Raw genomic sequence first — 17,373 nt, 5'->3', positions numbered from 1 at the left:
ACCCTCACCTTTCCAGAGGGGCATAATTAACGCTGCGGCTCGCACTGCATGCACGGTCAAGCAGGCTCAGAGTGTCTGAGCGGGTGTCACCAGCCATAGGGTGCAACGGCAGTCCTGGTGGTTGGTACGACGACGCAGCGGTGGTGCCTGAGGCGTACGACGATGAAGTCATGTCGTGCGGCTTCTGCGTGTCCTCGTCGCCATCCTCGTCATCGCGCAACAGCGCCTCCAGCCCTCCACGCCGCGGCTCGCGCAGCTCCTGCCAGTGGCGGTCCTCCACGTACCACACAACGACACTGTACACAGTGGCCGCAAGCACCACAGTCGTCAGCAGCAGCACGATCGCCGCGTACGCCCTCGCACCGCCGTCGCTCGGCACAAGATGGTTGGCCGCGCTCACCACGCACAGCGCCGCCAGCAGCACAAGGCTCGCAGTGTGCATCACCGTCAGGAAGGCCGAGCGCATCATGTTCGTGAAGGCAACCACGCCCGCACCCGCAAGCAGCACAGCCGCCATGCAGAAGTACTGGACGTGGCAGCCTCCCACGGGCGGGTGCACAGCAGCAATCAGGCACACCACACACAGCACCGACAGCTGGAACACGCACCAGTACACGTGGCTGTCCCTCATGCTCGTCAGCATGCCGCCGTACATCCGCTGCTGCGCCGCGGGGTGCCAATACCCAACGGGGTACAGCAGGCGCTCGTGCAGCGGCTTCCTCAAAAACTGCCAGTACTTCGTGAAACTCGCGCCCACGTGGCGGGCAATCAAGTAGCACACGCCAGCAGGGAACGCCACACCGTACAGCACGCCAACGACACCAACCACGCGGTGCTGCACGCGAGCGCCGGGCATCGCCAGTGCGAGTACGGAGCCGAAGAATATGCCGAGGTGCATCGCGTGCGCCACAACGTACGTCAGGCTCGGGAAGCGCATCGCCGCCCACGCACTCGCCGCGTCCACGCCGCGCCACCGCTGGAAGGCCGCCGTCACACCGCAGTGCACGCACCCAAACACAGCGGCGAGCAGCGCGTTGCCCACCACCATCCACAGCGGGTCAAGAGCAGCAAACACCGACAGAAAGTACGGCAGCGCAACGGTGCTCGCACGCTCCTGCGCCGAGGCGCACGACATCCTCGCAAACATGCCGAGCGCCTGCATCTCCAGAATGGAGCCCAGCCCGCCGGTCACCACCACGGCAACAGCCGCCGCACCCGCAACAACGCCGGTGGTCGCCGAGAGGGCGCTGGCAGCGGCGGGCAGCGTGTCAGACCTGATCGTGAAGGAACCAAGTAGCACGCCCTTGCAGCCGCCGGACACCGCCACAGCGTCGCAGCGAATGACTATCGTCTCGTCGGCAACAATGAAGTAACCGCGGTGCACGGGCACAGCCAGCTCCAGGACGGTGGACGGATTCGTCGCGTTGCGCACCCACGTCGCGTTGCGCAGCATCGCTCCCCACGGACCGCCAAACCCGCTCGGCTGCGCCATCGACACAGGCACAAAGCTCGGGTGCGTGCCGAGCCGCGGGTCGCGTGCCCACCGAAACGGCGGCGGCAGCGCCACCATCAGCCGCGTCGGGACGGCGCTCCCACCGCCACGGATGTCGTTCTGCGTCAGGCTCCCACCAGCCGCCGTCGTCGTCACAGCGAGCGTCGGGCACGCCACCTCGCTCCACCACAGCGTGCTGCTCACCGACGCCGTCGGGGTCCGCGTGGGCGACAGCGCCAACGTCTCCGTCACCTGCAGGGTCTCCGTCGGCCCGTGCTGCGTCGGACTGCAGTGAGCCGTGCTCACGCTCGGCGTCCACGTTGGCGTCGGGCTGCGCGTCTCCGTCAGCGTCGCCGTGTGGCTCAGCAGCGGCATAGCGGGCGTGCGGTTGCACCCATCCACGTGCGGCAGGTACACCGGCAGGCAGTCGCGCCCGTACCCGCCCTCAGCACAGCGGCAGACGCACGAACCCGACATCGCCCTCGTCGCAGCAGCAAAGCAGTGCACGTCGGCGTCGCACACGCCACACGCCACGGGGCGGAATTCCCCGATGATGCCGGCGGACCTGTAGTGCATCGGCTGCAGCGCCCGCCCGTTCAGCGTCAGGCACCCCACGACGAATCTTCGGCCGGCGCCCACAAGCGCCACAATGCCGTCCATCACGACAGTCCCGCTGCCAGCGTTCCCATGGAGCGTCAGCGTGCTCTGCACGAGGTCCGCACAGCGCGGGTACGACGGCACCGAAAGGAGCCTGCCGCTGATGCTGTTGCCGCGCACCGACAGCCACGACCCGGACGCAAACGACGCCGACCCCCGCAGCACCAGCAGCGCGCCATCCGTCAGCACACCGGCGTTGTCGTTCACCACGACGGCGGATGCGTTGGCCTCCGCCCCGCTGTCGAACACCAGCCCATGCGCGGCGTACACCTGGCTCCCCGACACGCGCAGCACAGCGCCCCCCGACGCAACCACGCGCGCACTCGCGTACAATGCAACGTCGCCACCGAACACAGCCGCGTCCAGCGCAACACCGCCACCGACAAGCTCCAGCACAGCGCCGTCCACCACCACCGTCCGCCCACCAGTCACCACGGTCACGAGAGCAACGCCGGACACAACCAGCACGGACCGCACAAGCCGCAGGCCCGACAGCACAAGCACCGGTGCGTACGGAGAGGACTGCGAGCCAGGAAGATACAAAAGCGGCGTCGACCTCGTGGCAACCAGCAGGGAGTCCGTCACCGTCAGCACGGACCCCGCGGGAAACGTGCCGGTCAGCACAAGCGCACCGTTCAGCGCCTCCACATCGCACACCGACAGCTCCACCGGCCCGCCCTCGTCGCTCCCCGCCGCCACCGCACCGCGCAACGCTCCTCCGCCCATCACGAACAGCACGGCGCCGTTCAGCAGCGACACGTTCTGCACAACGATCCGCACGCCGTCCCGCGCCATCCACGGCACGTAGAGCACCGGACTCACGCCGTCCAGCACAACGTGGCGCAGCGTCACCTCGCTCGCACCGGCAGGCACAACGAACACCGACCGCACCGTCACGCCCTCGCGGAAGAACGCACTCGACGCAGTGCCCACAGCGGGCGGCAGCGCGGGAGCTCCCACAGGCACGCACACCTCGCCGTACCCGCCGCTGCCGCACGCGCACACGCACACACCGTTCCTCATGCCCGCCGACGCCGTCCCGGGCGCGTAGCAGTGCGTGTCCCTGTCGCAGGCGTCGCACCCAGCAACGTCGATGCTCCCAGCGTCACCAAAACCAGCCGCAGCGTACTCCTCCGCCGTCGACAGGACACGTCCACCAGCGTCGTTGCACGCCACCCTCACATGCGCCCCAGTCACAAGCGACAGGCTCACCGACAGCATCCGCGGCAGCAGCGCTCGGTTGCGCACAAAGCTCAGCGTGCTCCCAACAGCGGTCACGGTACCAGCGGCGTGGAGCATCTCCCTCGAGGCGCCGTCGTGCACGTTGCCCTTCGCCAGCAGCATCGACCCGCCAGCCAGGCTCACAGTCGAATAAAACGCCACCGCGTAGTCCCCCGTCGACAAGAATTCGCTTCGCACAACCGCCACGGCGGAGCCCGACACGCTCACAGCCCCACGCACAGACACCGCGTGCTTGCACAGCAGGAAGTCGCTGTCAACAAACGCCACCACGGAGCCGCCACTGGCCGCAACACCGCCCTCCACCGACACGCACAGCCCCAGCGCCGTCTGCACCAACAGCCCGTCCACGTACAGCGCACCGCGCGACGACAGCGCCACGCCGCCAACAAACAACACGCCAACAGCGTCGCGGAAAACAGCCGCCACCTGCGTGCGCGCAATGGTCAGCACGCTCCCCGTCAAACTCACGTTGTGCACCACGAGGCACGCGGAGGCGTCGCCAAGGCCGTAGGCGTCGCGGTACGCAACACGCGCCTCTGCAATCAGCACCGAGTCCACCACGGTGACGCGCGAGCCCGGCGGAAATCGGTTCGCCACCACCACGCCGCCGCCAGAGCGCGACTCAAGTCCGCTGACCAACACATCGGCGCGCTCGCCAGCAGGCGGGTCGGAACGCCACCCAACAACGTACAGGCTCGCTCTACCCAAAAACGTGCAGTTCACCAGCGTCACGTTGCGCACGCCCCCTGACATCGACTCCACGTCCACCACGACGTCCGCCGCAAAGGTCACGCCAACGTAGCACACCACCGACGTCCCGAAACTGACGTTCACCTCCACATCCACACTCACGTCCCGCACGCACAAGTCGGCGCCGTCGGTGCTCGGTGGCTCGGGGACAGCAACGGGCAGGCACGCATCGCCATGGCCGCCCTCCGCGCATGTGCAGGCACAGCCATCACTCGACGCCGTCGTCGTGTACGCGGGGAAGCACGACGCCGCGAGGATGCATGGATCACTGCAGGTCAGGAAGGTGGCATCGTACACAGACGGAATAACGTAGTTCGCTTCCTCACCGCCGTTCACAGTGTTGCACGCAGCCAAAATAGCTCCGTTTGTGAGGTCACTGGACACCGTGGGTATCCGCAAAACGGTCGGCAAGACCGTGCTGGATAAAAATTGGTTGCCGGACACTGACACCGTGGAGCCGCGGAGATTCACCTTGGAGGAAAAGAAAGCAAACTCATTCGATGGGAGCACGCGGCAAAGGTTGCCGCTCAACTGCAGCCAGGAGTTGTAGTAGATGTTGGAGGAGTCACTTGAATAAAACACAGCCAAGCTTCCCTGCATGTCGTTGCCTTGAAACACAACCGCTGACCAGGACTCCACACGTAATGCCAAAATAAAATACATGAAGTACCGCACCGGCCTCGACACAAGATTGCCTCGGATCACCACGGCGGAGTTGTTCAGTACGCTCAGCGATGAGGAGTATCTAGGTCCTTCAAAATATATCAAATTACTGTCTCCGCCATCCATATGAAACGTGTTGCCCACCACCGCAAACACGGAGTGCCACGACACCCTCAGAGAAGATTCAACGACGCAAATGGCGCTTGACGATGCCCTCACGGTCTGAAACACATTGCCGCTCAGCACAACCGCGGAGTCGTTGCTGATCGCCAGCCCATTCAACGCAACACACGACGGCCTCCCAAGGCCCAAACCCGGCCGAGGGATCAGCCTCGTGACCGCAAAGCGGTTCCCGCTGATCGTGATGTTCGTGTGCGGTGGAAACACACCCTCCGGGCTAAGCAACGCGTCACGGAACTTGCTGCCGGTGACAACAATGTTCAGTGCCCCCACAGAGGCGTCTGCGTTGCCCAACAGCACTAGCACGGCACCGTTCCTCCACGTGCATCCATCGAACGTGACATTCGCCACGTCGCCCGTCATCGCCCCAATCAGCACCGTCAGGCTCATGCCGCCCCCACTGAACGTCACGTTGCGGTAGCACAGCCACGACAGCCCGTCGCCCACTGCCTGCACCACCTCGGGGTACACCACTTCGCTGATGCACTCACCAACAGGCGGCGGTGGCGGCGTGGGCGGCACTGGCGGCGTGGGCGGTGGCGGCGGGCCAGCAGGCACAGGCGCCGGGACGCACGCATCGCCGTGCCCTCCAGCAGCGCACTGGCACTTGCAGTCAATAACCTCCGTCGTCAGCGGGGCAAAGCAGTCGCCCTCCTTCGTGCACTCCCCGCACCCTGCAACCGTCGTCACGTTGGTGATGCCGCTCAGCTCCAGCTCTGCCGCCGTCGTCAGCAAGCGTCCCGCGACCGTCAGACACCCAGCAACAAACCGGTAGCCGGCGTCAACCCGCTTCAGCAAGGATACCGACAACCCCGTCGAGCCCATCGTGCAGCCCGTCAGCGTCACGCCACTGCTGCTGTCCATGTCCACAAAAGGGGATCCACTGTCGTAGAAAATCGCACCCAAACCCACGTCGTTGTCGCGCCAATCCAACCAGCTTGACCGCTCAACGGTCCACAAATTGTTGGCGTAAATAGCGTATGACACGGAACCCCTGTTCCCCACCACGCGCAACACGCTGTGATCCGACACGCTGAATCCGTGTTGCTGAAGCAGGAGGCCTGCCCCGGAGGACATCGTATTGTTGAGCAGCGCAAAAACAGAGTGATTGCGGACAATGAGGATATTCACGTAGAACAGGTATTTGTACCCATCAAAGCTGCAGTAACGCGCGTACAGCGAGCTGCCCTCCACCAGCGTCAGCGTCCCAACCGAGTGCAAACCAAACCCGCCGTACCTCAAGGAATGCGCATTGACGTTGCTGACCAACAACGAGGACGCAACCAACACGACGTTCCTCAGCAACAATACGCTCAAGATGTTGATCCTAATGTCAAAAAGCTGGACTGCGGAAGACTGCACCGCGTCAACCTCCGTGACGGCAATGTCGCAGTGCTGCGGGAGGGCAAGTGCAAACACAACAACAGAGGACCGCATCACCGTCTGGCTCACGCGGACCAGGACGCCGGATGACTCGACCGCCTCAGCACCACCAAAAAACTGCAGCGTGGCACCGCCACGGAATGTGCACCCAGTGAGCGTGATGTTGATGGGGAGATGCAGCGGCATACTGTTGAAAAAAAACTTCAGCGCAGCACCCACGCCGCTGAACGTCACACCGACGTAGCAGTGGTGCGTCTTCCACATGTTCAGCGTGAGGCTCGTCAGCGTCTGGTTCACCACGCAGCTCGTGTCGCCGTCGACGGCTCTCTCCGGCAAGGGCGGCACAACCGTGTCGGGCACCTCAAGGGGAAGACACGACGCGCCATGCCATCCGTCCCTGCAGCTGCACGAGCACGAGCCGCGGTCCACCGACTCCGTCCCGGGCATGTAGCACGCCGCGTCGTCGTTGCACGTGCCGCACCTGAACACCACCACGCCCTCCGGAAACACACCGTCGTACGACACCTCCCTCCCTTCCTCGTGCAGGTTGCACCCCACCACAAACCGCGCGGGCGACGCCACAATCGTGTTCGGTGGAAGAAGTTTGGCAAAGGCTGCACTTCCTTCCACCTGACGGTTGTGTGCAAGCACCACAGTGGTGCCGCTGCCCGACAGCTTAATTTTCTGCTGGGGATGCGATATGCTTAATACTGAGGCCGCACTCACGTTGTTGCCCTCCACACGCCACTGAGCTCCACCCTGAAGGATGAGAGAGTTCGATAAATACACCAGCGCGGGATCAAAAAAATATTCCTTGCCAATGAACCTGCAGTCCGCTACTCTCAACAGCCCCGCGGTGCTCACAGTGGCCACCTTCACAAACCAAACGCCTATGACCGCTCTCATCGTGTTGTTCTTCACGTCAATGTAGCCGCCGTTCTTCACGTCAACAGCATGAACGCAAATGGCTAATTCCGCACCGTTATTCCCCGCTGCCCTCAGTATATTTCCCTTCACAATGACCCCGCCACCATCAACAACAACAACAAAGGGGAAATTAAGTGCGTACCTATTCCCCTCAATGCGGTTGTCAAGCAGCAGCAGCGTCGAGTTCGCACCGAAAGAAAATTCCGGAAAGGCAACGGCGTAGCTCCACGTCGTCACAAGCGTACTGCCCGCCACCAGTATCTGGGAGCTCGCGCCAAAATCACCCTCAAACTCCAATGCACCAGAATCCAACATCGAGGATGTCACTTTCACGTGCACTCGCGCACCACTCCCCTTGATCGACAGGCCCACGAGGACGCACTGCAGCAGCGTGATGTTCAGTGTATGTTGAGGTGCGTCAAAATGCAACAGGTCCAGCAGAATCACGGCAGTGAAGATCACGTTAACAAAACACAGACCACGCACACCGGGATCAGGATCGTCCACGGAGCTGATGCTGCCACCGTGCACGCAGCGGACCTCCGTGTCCTTCGCGTCAGGGAGCGGGAGCGGCCCAAGACCGTCCGGAACCGCAGCTGGCAGGCACGTGTCACCGTAGCCGCCAACAGCGCACACACACTCACAGCCGCGGATGCTGCTCGTCCTCGCAGCGAAGCACACGGCGTCCACGGTGCACGCACCACAGTCCAACACCGTCACGGGTGCTCCAATGTTGAGCTCTTCTTGGTAATCCGTCACAGGAGAGCCCCTTGCCTCGTTGCACACGCCGTAGATGATCGGGTGGGTGTCGGATGGTGGTGACCAGTTGCTTGTCATGCGTGCGATGGTCGACGAGTACGAGTCGTACGTGAAGTTGTTGTCAAGTATCGACCACACACTCCGATCGCGGAACGCCAAGCCGTTCTCCTTGAGCACGTGCACGACGTAGGCGGTGCGGAACTCGTTTTTGCGGTGCACCAGCCAGCTGCCGTCATTCACGGTCATCGTGTTTGCAATGAGCATGGCAAAGCCAAGACGAAAAGTGCTGGACACAATCTGCAGCACGCTGCCGCCAGTCACCACAACATCCCTAAACATACACGCACTTTCGTAGAATTTACTACTCGGCGCACTCCACGAGCTGTTCTGTATGGAGAACACGGAGCCGCCGACAACACGCAGGTCCGACGCAAGGGCGTACATCACGTGCGCCCGCGACTTGACAACGCAGTTGTCCATGTAGAAGACGCTGGACAATTTCACGACGAGGCCGTGCTCCACAAGTATCGCAGCGCACGAGCCCCCGCCACACACCAGCGTCGACCGCGTCATGACAAACCGCGTCGACAGTAGCCGGACACCGTCCAGGACAAGCGCGGGGCCACACCGAAATCCCGCAAGGCCACGGGCTGTTGGCACGTACTGCGACCCGCCAACCGTCGCACGCAGCGTTGAGTTCGCCAGCAGCACACTCGAGTTCGGCGGCATCGCGCCATGCAGCACAATCGTGCCCTCCAGCGACGTCACATTCGTCATGTTGACAAGGGCGTGGGGCATCAGGCGCGACGTGCTCTCGCTGAGGCCACCAATCCGCAGCTGCGCGCCGTCCGCAAGCACGCAGTGGCGCAGCGTCACGTTCAGCGCGTCAGCGAACGCGTCCATCGAGCGCAGGTCCACCGCCACAGTGATCGGCCCGCTGAACACCACCGAGTCGAAGAATGCCGTCGCACGCCCGCCGCCAACCGTCACCGACTCCGTCAGCGTCACGCCACTCACGCAGCCCTGCGCACCACCGCCGCCGGCCCTCGAATGCGGCACGTCAAACGGCAGGCACGCCTCGCCCACACCGCCGGCACGGCAGCCGCACACGCAGTCAGAGAACGACGCCGTCAGCGCATCGAAGCACGCCAGCGCTGCCGCACAGCCGTCGCACGGCACCACGCTCACGGAGGGCAGGCCGGCCAAGCGGTAGTCGCCGCTGCTCCGCAGCACCCGGCCGCCGGCACGGTTGCACTGCACCGACACGGCGCCGCTCGTGATCGTCAGTCCGGAGACAAGCGTAACGCCGGTGGCAGCGCAGCGCGCAATCGACACGGCACCGCCGCTCAACGTCACACCCGACAGCGACGCGACCGACAACGTCTCGCCCACCGCCCACACGTCGCGCAGCTCCAGCCACCCGCCGCCACCGACCGTCCCACCGTCGCAGCGCACCAGCGACGACGCGACAGACCCCTCGACGTCCACGAAGCGCAGCACCGAGTTGGACACCGCGAGGCGCTCGCCAAGCACAATGCCGCCGCCGCTGCTCACAACCGACACGTTCGTCACAGAGAACACCGAGTGGCTCCGCAGACTGAGGATTGACGAGGACGCCACACGCATCGCGGACGCGGTCGGACCGCCCGACGCCTCCAGCGACACGCCGTCAAGCACCACCGCGCTCAACAGCAGGTCCACACCGCCGCCAACGTACACCGCCGACCCGCCCGCCTGCAACGACCTCAGCACAGTGTTGCTCACACGCAGCTGCGACTCCAACAGCGAGGTCGCGCGCAGCACTAGCGGCGACGCCACCGCATCCGTCAGCCCGCTCAGCTGGGAGTAGCGCATCGGTCCAGGCGTCACAATCGTCGAGTCACAGACCGTCACGTTCGTGTGTGCCGGCAGGTTGTGCACAAACACAAGCGAGCAGTAGTCGCCGGACAGCCCGCTCACGCTCACCTCCAGGCTCCGGTCACTCGCCGGCTCGCCGCTGTAGCCCCGCACGTATATCTGCGCACCGCCGTCGCACACGCAGTTCCTCAATTCGATGCGCAGCGCGCCGGGGAGCATCGCCGCAACGTCGAACACAACAGCCACACCGTTCGTGATGGACACGCCGTCCATCAGCACCGTGTCCACGGCGCGGCCAACCGTGATGGCTCTGTCCACCGTGCCGCCCCGCAGTCGCAACACCACCGCATGCACCGCGGGCATCCACGCCGCAGCAGCAACCAGCGCAAACACAACGAGCAGCGCCGCACGCACAGTCGCAATGGCCCTGCACCGCACACGGTGCCGGCTGCGCGGACACGCACCCTCCGCAGACCGCATCCTCCGACCCAGACACGTATCAGCAGGACTCTTGTGGTGTGTTGCACTCGCACCGTCGACCATCATTCCAGCTTTCAAAATCCCTTCCTACAGATCGCGAATCCAGCGACACAATTCCGATAGATCGATATCCCACTACTACTAGTCCTAATACAGCAATTAATCCCTAACGCCTTGAAACGATAGATGTGCTGATCAAGCAAAATTATCTCTAACTGCACAATCAGAGGAGAAGAAAGCAGCGGCAACAGCAAATAAACACAGCGGCACGCAGAGGCATCCGGTCACAGACATTCCCCACCAATGCACAGCCAGAGACAAAAAAAGCGCAGACGCCACCACACCAGTAACACCATCGCCCTCCCACCGCCAACGCAGCCCCACACAGCCACCATTCAGAGTGGTGTCATCCCAGCAAAAGGACACATGACTATTAGCACCGCTCTTGCAACCAAAAGGCTCCACCACAGTGCAGTCCCGATGCCGTGAAGAACACACAAGAGCCGAGACAGACCCACGTGGCAGCGTTACGACCGGCGGCCATCAAGCGCGTCCGAGGATGTAATGTTGACACGGGAGAGAAGTGGAGGACTCGCCGTTCGCCGGCAGTCAAGGCGGCGTTCCTCCCTCACGTGGGTCGGCATTTCAAAACAAACAGCGGCATCATAAGCGCACACGGCACATACAGAAGGAAGCATGAAGAAGTGCGGTGGCGACACCCAGACACGGGGGACAAGGGTCCACGTCAATCGTGCGGTCGGTGCCTTCCTTCTCCCACTGGGGAGCCACTTCACCAACGCTGTCGCTCGCTCATTCCCCCACCAACACAGCAAGGGAGCAACAGCGGGAGATGCGACACGTGCGACGAGCACGCAGCCGCAGAGCCTCACCGCTGCCGCAATGACAAAAGAGAAGAGGGCAGCACAGAGCACGTTATCCAAATCCTCGGCCGCCAAACGCTTTAGTATCGCGTGGAAAAACCGCAACCGACACAAAAGGCAAAGCGCCATGAAGCACGGTGCCAAAGCCAAAGCCCCTCCAACAAATTCATCGTGAAGCAAAAGAAAAATATGCAAGTGCAAAAATAAAAAGGCCGATGCAGAGGCAATAAATGGTCTTGGTGCGCAGCGGCCACGGCATCGCACTCTTCCCTCATCAGACGGCACCGCACCAAAACGCACCGTGACGACAGCGTGCAACGACGACGATGGAGTGGCACACACAAAGCGGCATAAACCTTCATCCTGTAATTGCTCACATTTATGCTCTCAGTATGTGCTGCCAACAGCACAGGGAAGGACACGGAAGGGGACTGTCCTGTCCATCCACCTTCTGCCCACAACAGACCCTCCCCATCCTCCTCCTCGCTACACCCTGGGTGCCGCGAAACGCCGTCAAGCAAAGCCACTTGTATGGAAGTTCCCAATGCGCGGGGCGAGGCTGGCAGCCACCCACACTCACTCCCCCGCACACATCCTCTCCCACAACCTTCCCACACACAAAAGGGCAAAGACGTGGAGAAGAGAAGCCCGCCGCACAACGCACGCAGAGGCACCGCCATCCACGTCGCGCCGCAAGATAGAGTCATGCGCACAGCAGACCCACGGCCGCAACGAGAGGGACGGGGCGCATGCAAGTCCACGGCGCTGTCCTTTACTTCTCTCTGCCCCGACGGATTGGAAGTACGCCCCACAGCGGGTTGTGGCGGGTGGCGTCCCACACCCACAGTGAGGCACGGCGCACACCATCTTTTCCCCTCCGAGTGCACTCAACAGGCCGGGGCACGGCGTCCAGCCAATCGATTGACATCGCAGAGGCAAACACAAACAATCGTCGTCGCGGAACATCAGTGCCTCTAGCGGGGGGAAAAAAAAAGAGGCAATAGGGGCATGTCAACAGCACGGTCAGCAGAGGGACAAGAAAAGGGACACAAGGACACAAAGTGGCAGTGGACATGCCACAGAGAAAAGAAAGTCCGCGGGGATTTAAGAAAGAGAAAAAAGAAACAAAAGGGTGGGAGTTCAGAAAATTCCCAAAAATATAAAAAAGAAAAAAATTTTGATTCGGCAGGACTTTTACTTCATGTGCCGGTTCAGCACAAGACGACCGTGTGTTCTGTATAAATATTACCTGCACCAAAACGAAAAAGAAAAAAGGAAAGTAAAACAAAAAAATGGAATTGTACTGTTCCACAAGCCCACACAACATCCCTTACACTTCATTGCGGCATCCGGCCTTTTCTTCCAATCCTCCCTTCGTGCAGTCCGTGGGACGCACAGCCGCAGGGCTGGCACCGCGTGTGGGCAACAGAGGCAAGCAAGAGGGAAACACTTCACTCATAACAGTGGGCAGCAACCAAACATTTAAAAAAAAAAAGAAAAAAAGAATTACTGAGTATTACAACAAAACACTAAAAAAAAAAAAGAAAGAAAGAAAAAAAAGAAGCCGCGGGGAATGCGCCACACAATCTCCGTGAGGAGTCGCAATTCCACACTCTTCGGCTCAGAAGAATGCCACAAGTGCACACAGTCCCAGAAGAAGCAGCAACACACAAGACACGCGCACACGCGCAGTGCTGTCACCACGTAAATCATGCAGGATCAATTTCGCGTCGGTGATCAGGGCGAGGCGGTCCTCTGGACTCATACTGCCCTCGGATGCTGAGTGATTGGTTTCTGGAACGGAAGTGTCATTTGTGGCGGCAGTGCGTGGACTCAATCCGTCCGTAACATTCTCAGCACTCGATTCACTGCCCGCAAGAACACGGACAGACTGAGAATCAGTCGGCTGTGCAATTGGAGCCTCTTCAACGTCCGCCAGGGAAGTCGTCAGTTGTCTGACCTTCTGCTTTTCTTCCTCCGTCGCCGTGACCTCCACCGCAGTGTCCAGTTCTTCGGCAGCCGGATGTCGAATAGGGACTGTCCTGGCGTTGAGGTTTCTGAGGTCATCACGATGCAGTATGTGGTTGTACAGAAGGACATCAGCCACCGTCACAGGGCTACTCCCCTCATCTTTCTTATCGCCCGCACCAAAGAAGAAGTGTGAGATCCTGTGTGGACCAAACTGATCAGCGTTACTGTCCTGAGCCATTTCCCCTTCATCCGTCTCGTATATTCTTATCCCATTAGCGTACACGAACCATTCATCATCGTTATCCTTTTGCACCGTCACTCGAATTGCCGTGTTTGTTTCCCAATTGCCAACATCACCAGACGGCTTCACCAAAAAATCCTTCTTGGGAAGTGTGAAGTTCCAATTTCTTTCACTCGTGTACGACAGCTGAAAGAGCACCGTGCTGGCCGTGTCGTTCAGCCTCGCACCAATCAAAGGAATGGGGCTGCTGCCTGCCTCCGGCACCTCGTGGATGGTCACCGTCGCCGAAAGAGTGAAGTCGTTGTTCGCAAAGTAGTACGGCACAGTCTGCCCCATGCTGCCAACAGGCTACTTCGCCCCTGATCCCTTGAGCGTCACACCGCTCTCCGTGCTGGTCACTCCGCCCCCCACTGTGGCATTCACGCCGAAGTACTCGTCCTTCCATGCAGTCCCGTCCAATGTGCTGGGCAAAAAACCAACCAGCCCTTCAGTGGGAACTCTCAAGGCGTCGTCCAATTCTTTCCATGTCTTCACCGCACACTTTATCCGCTCCAGCTGCTCAGTCAGGCGCATGGCAACAAGACTGTATGTCCCATCACCATTCTTCTTCTCGTACAGTAAAATCAGCTCATCCTCACTTTTCACCAGCAGAGAACTGGCGGCAGCGTAATCACCCTCACGGGATATTGGCCCAATATTTTTTTTTTCTACTCTTACCAGCACGTCTAGCCATACAGTGCCATCTGAGTGCCGAAGAGGTGGTCGAGCAACGACAAAAGTTTCCTGCTATGAAGCAACTGCCGTTGAGAGAACTTTCCGAGGCGAAGGTCCTGTTCAATGCCCAGCCGTTGACGCACAGCCAAGGTGCCTGGACATTCTAGAAGCAGATGGTGCAAGGTTTCCTGCGGGCCGATTGGCGTGCTTGTGGAAGGTGGCTGATCCTGCGGCAGCAGAGATCGCCTCCTGGCACTGCTGTTCAGATGTCGTGTGGCGTCTGGGTTGTGTGCGCAGCGACTTCTGTGCTGTGCGGTGCTTCTCCGTGTGGGGAAAACCATGTCACAGAAATCACATTTGAGCTCGGGAAGCGGTGGAGGATGTTCCGGGTGAAATGACCGACAGTGACTGACGAGATTCGAGAATCCCGTCAAAATAGAATCACAGTGCGGACATTTCTCCTTCCGACGGCGTGTGAGGGTCCGTCTCCTTACTGGAGAGACGTCTTCCTCCCTCGCCGACGGGGGAACAGTGTCCGTCCCCGGTGCAGTTGGATCGTTGTTAGAGCGCATATATGTAGACTGTTCCGGCGAGATGTTGCAGAAACGGCATTGGTTTGTGCAATCTCTCACGGCCCAGTATAGTCGGCCCCAGAGCTCAGATTCCCCGCACCTTGCCCTTGCGAGGTGAACCAGTTCCTGACGGTGTAGAACTTCCTGAGTGATCAGGTCCTTACCGCTGAGATCTGATGGCCTTGTGCCGCAAAGCAAGTAGCGGTGAGTGTCTTGACGAATGGTGCTACGCCACTTGTTGGTGAGCTGGGTAGTAAAACATGTCAGCAGATCCGTGTGCCATAAAGGTGCGATTCCTTGCTCCGTGTATTGTCCACTTTCCATAGTCTGCGTCGCATACTGATCTGCAGGCTCGTTAGCATGTACTCCGCAATGTCCGTAACAAAACTGCAGGCGCACGGACCAGCCAGCACACGTCAGTGTCAAGAGACGCTGCCAGATCCGATCCTCCGTCCAGTCGGTATGACTGTGCGGGCCCTTGTTTAGAGCCGCTAGAAGAGACTGACTGTCCGTAACCACAAGCAGGGTTTTACGCCTGTGGCGGATACGAGGAATCATCAGCTTCTCTAGGGCTAGAAGCAGCGCACGGGATTCCGTCCTGTAGCTGCATGGGCGCGCACCGCAGTTTATGCTGGCCTTTTCTATTATATCCGATGAGTTGAGGGATGAAAGCAGTATTCCAACCCCTGCTGACTTGGGAACGTCGACACCGCCATCGGTCGCAAGTATCCACGAACGATGGCTGTGCAGCGCCAGAGCCTCTTCGCTGACTCTGCGCTTTTCCCGTATCAGCTCTTCTTCGTCAGTTATTGAGTGGTCTATCGGAAGTTCCACACCGATGGTGACCCGGTGAGCGGAGGCCGCAAACCAGGGAGGAATGGAGCTGCGAAAGAACCGCTCTTCGCGTGGTGAGCTCTCGGTGATGCCATAGTCCTTTGTGTATGCGTCTACGAAGGCATATAGCTCGTCCCGAGATAATGGCGAGATGCGGAAACCGGCGCGAGGCGGTGGCTCAGGCGGGGGTCTCCGCATCCAGTCCATCTGACATGCGCGTGTTTTCTCAAATATTGAGAGCCGCGCGCGCAGGCAGAGGACGTGGAGCGGCGGCATATTGGCCTCCAGCAGTGCGGATTCCGGGTCAACAGTGCTCGGAACTCCGCTGACAATGCGTGCCAGAGTTGCGTACGTCTTCTGCATCTCATTCTTCGCTGAATCCGTCGCTACTGCCCATATGAGCTCGCTGCCATAGCGTAATTTGGAAGCACCGTATCCAATGACGAACGTGCGTAGGTCATGTGGAGATGGCCCCGCCTCTTTGTGCGCTATGCAGCGTAGCTGCGATATCCGCTGCGAAGTGGCAGCGCATTGCCTGGCGGCCGCCACATTTAGCGTCAGTCGTGGATCGAGATCCATGCCAAGAAGCTTCGTAGTTCGCGATGCCCCCATGGTCATGACTGGGATTTGACATCCAGCCACTACCAGGGGCCACCTTCCTTCACGATCATAATCCGACTCCGTGTGCGTGGAGAGTGTGGACCAAGCAGCTTCACGCTTTGACGGGTTGATGGCCAGACCATTTTCCTGACTCCACGCATGCAGTTTTTGAAGAACCATGTTGGCAGTGGGAATGGCGTCTTCCCGGGACTGCCCCTTAACGATAATAGAGAGGTCGTCCGCATACATGTCTGCTGTGACACCCGCAAAGCTGTTCAGCAGATTGAGAAGTGGGTGTACGTAAAGGGAGAACAAATACGGTCCCAGCACGGACCCCTGAGGAACTCCTCGCAGCATGGGACGCCGATCGCTGTGTCTGTGGCCAACTCGTGTCTTCGCGTAGCGAACACATCGAAAGTTTCTAAGCCACCTTCTACAATCCACCCCCGGAATATTAGCCAGCAAGCGACTGAGGACTCGATGATCCATGGAGTCAAAAGCCTTGCTGAAATCAACCAGCACCAGCAGGGTCCGATGGGGTCTGTAGTGGAGTTGGTTGCCAATACCGCTCTTCTTGGGAAGGTTCACTTGGAAGTAATGATTTCTATTATGCTCCACTTCGTGTAACAGGTGTGCCAGCTGCACCGTCGTGGTACGCATACTACGATATGCATACTGGTGGGGGTGCGGCGTCCACACCCAAAGCAATCTCTTCAGTACCATTTTCTCAGCAACCTTACTCACGATGGAGGTAAGGCTGATGGGTCGATATGACTCAAGCAGTTCCGGCGACTTACCGGGTTTTAAGAGTGGAACGATGGTAGCGCGTCTCCACTCAACCGGGATCGTACCGGTCGTCCAACTGTGGTTAATGCAACGAAGAAGGAATCGGAGGCCCTTTGACGAAACATGTCGCAGTGCCTCACTGTAGACTTCATCCGGTCCGGGGGCCTTGCCATACGGCGTATTACGTAACGCAGCAAGCAGTTCCGTAAGATTAAAAGGTGCATCAAGAGGGGAGTGAAGATGAGCAACCAAACCAGATGTAGCGGCAGACTCGCTGTTGTTCTGCTGCCCAAAAAGAAAAGAAGCATTGATGTTCAAAGATGCACTCTGTCTGTTGATGCCTTTGGAAAACCTAACTGCCTTGTGAGAGGGGTGAAATGGAAA

At 60.0% G+C, this 17,373-nt stretch overlaps 1 protein-coding gene and 1 pseudogene across 1 annotated transcript, besides 4 other annotated features; both read right to left on the bottom strand.

Annotated features, from left to right (window-relative positions):
• Positions 1-17,373: part of a sequence feature (areas not merged during assembly with more than two copies in the genome that could not be assigned to a particular haplotype) that runs on past the window's edge.
• Positions 5-10,456, bottom strand: Tc00.1047053504115.100 (dispersed gene family protein 1 (DGF-1), putative; the record flags this gene model as incomplete). The annotated part of the gene is made up of 1 exon (XM_812629.1): positions 5-10,456. One exon carries the CDS (start codon positions 10,454-10,456, stop codon positions 5-7), a length of 10,452 nt encoding a protein of 3,483 aa, XP_817722.1.
• Positions 5,481-5,530: a microsatellite.
• Positions 12,803-12,834: a microsatellite.
• On the bottom strand, positions 12,893-14,182 carry Tc00.1047053504115.110 (annotated as a pseudogene).
• Positions 14,181-17,373: a mobile genetic element.

This window comes from Trypanosoma cruzi, genomic scaffold (assembly GCF_000209065.1).
Source record: "Trypanosoma cruzi strain CL Brener 1047053517191 genomic scaffold, whole genome shotgun sequence".
In the NCBI taxonomy this organism is placed as follows: Eukaryota; Euglenozoa; class Kinetoplastea; order Trypanosomatida; family Trypanosomatidae; genus Trypanosoma; species Trypanosoma cruzi.
Note: the sequence above shows the minus strand (reverse complement) of the source record. Positions and strands in the feature narration are given on the sequence as shown.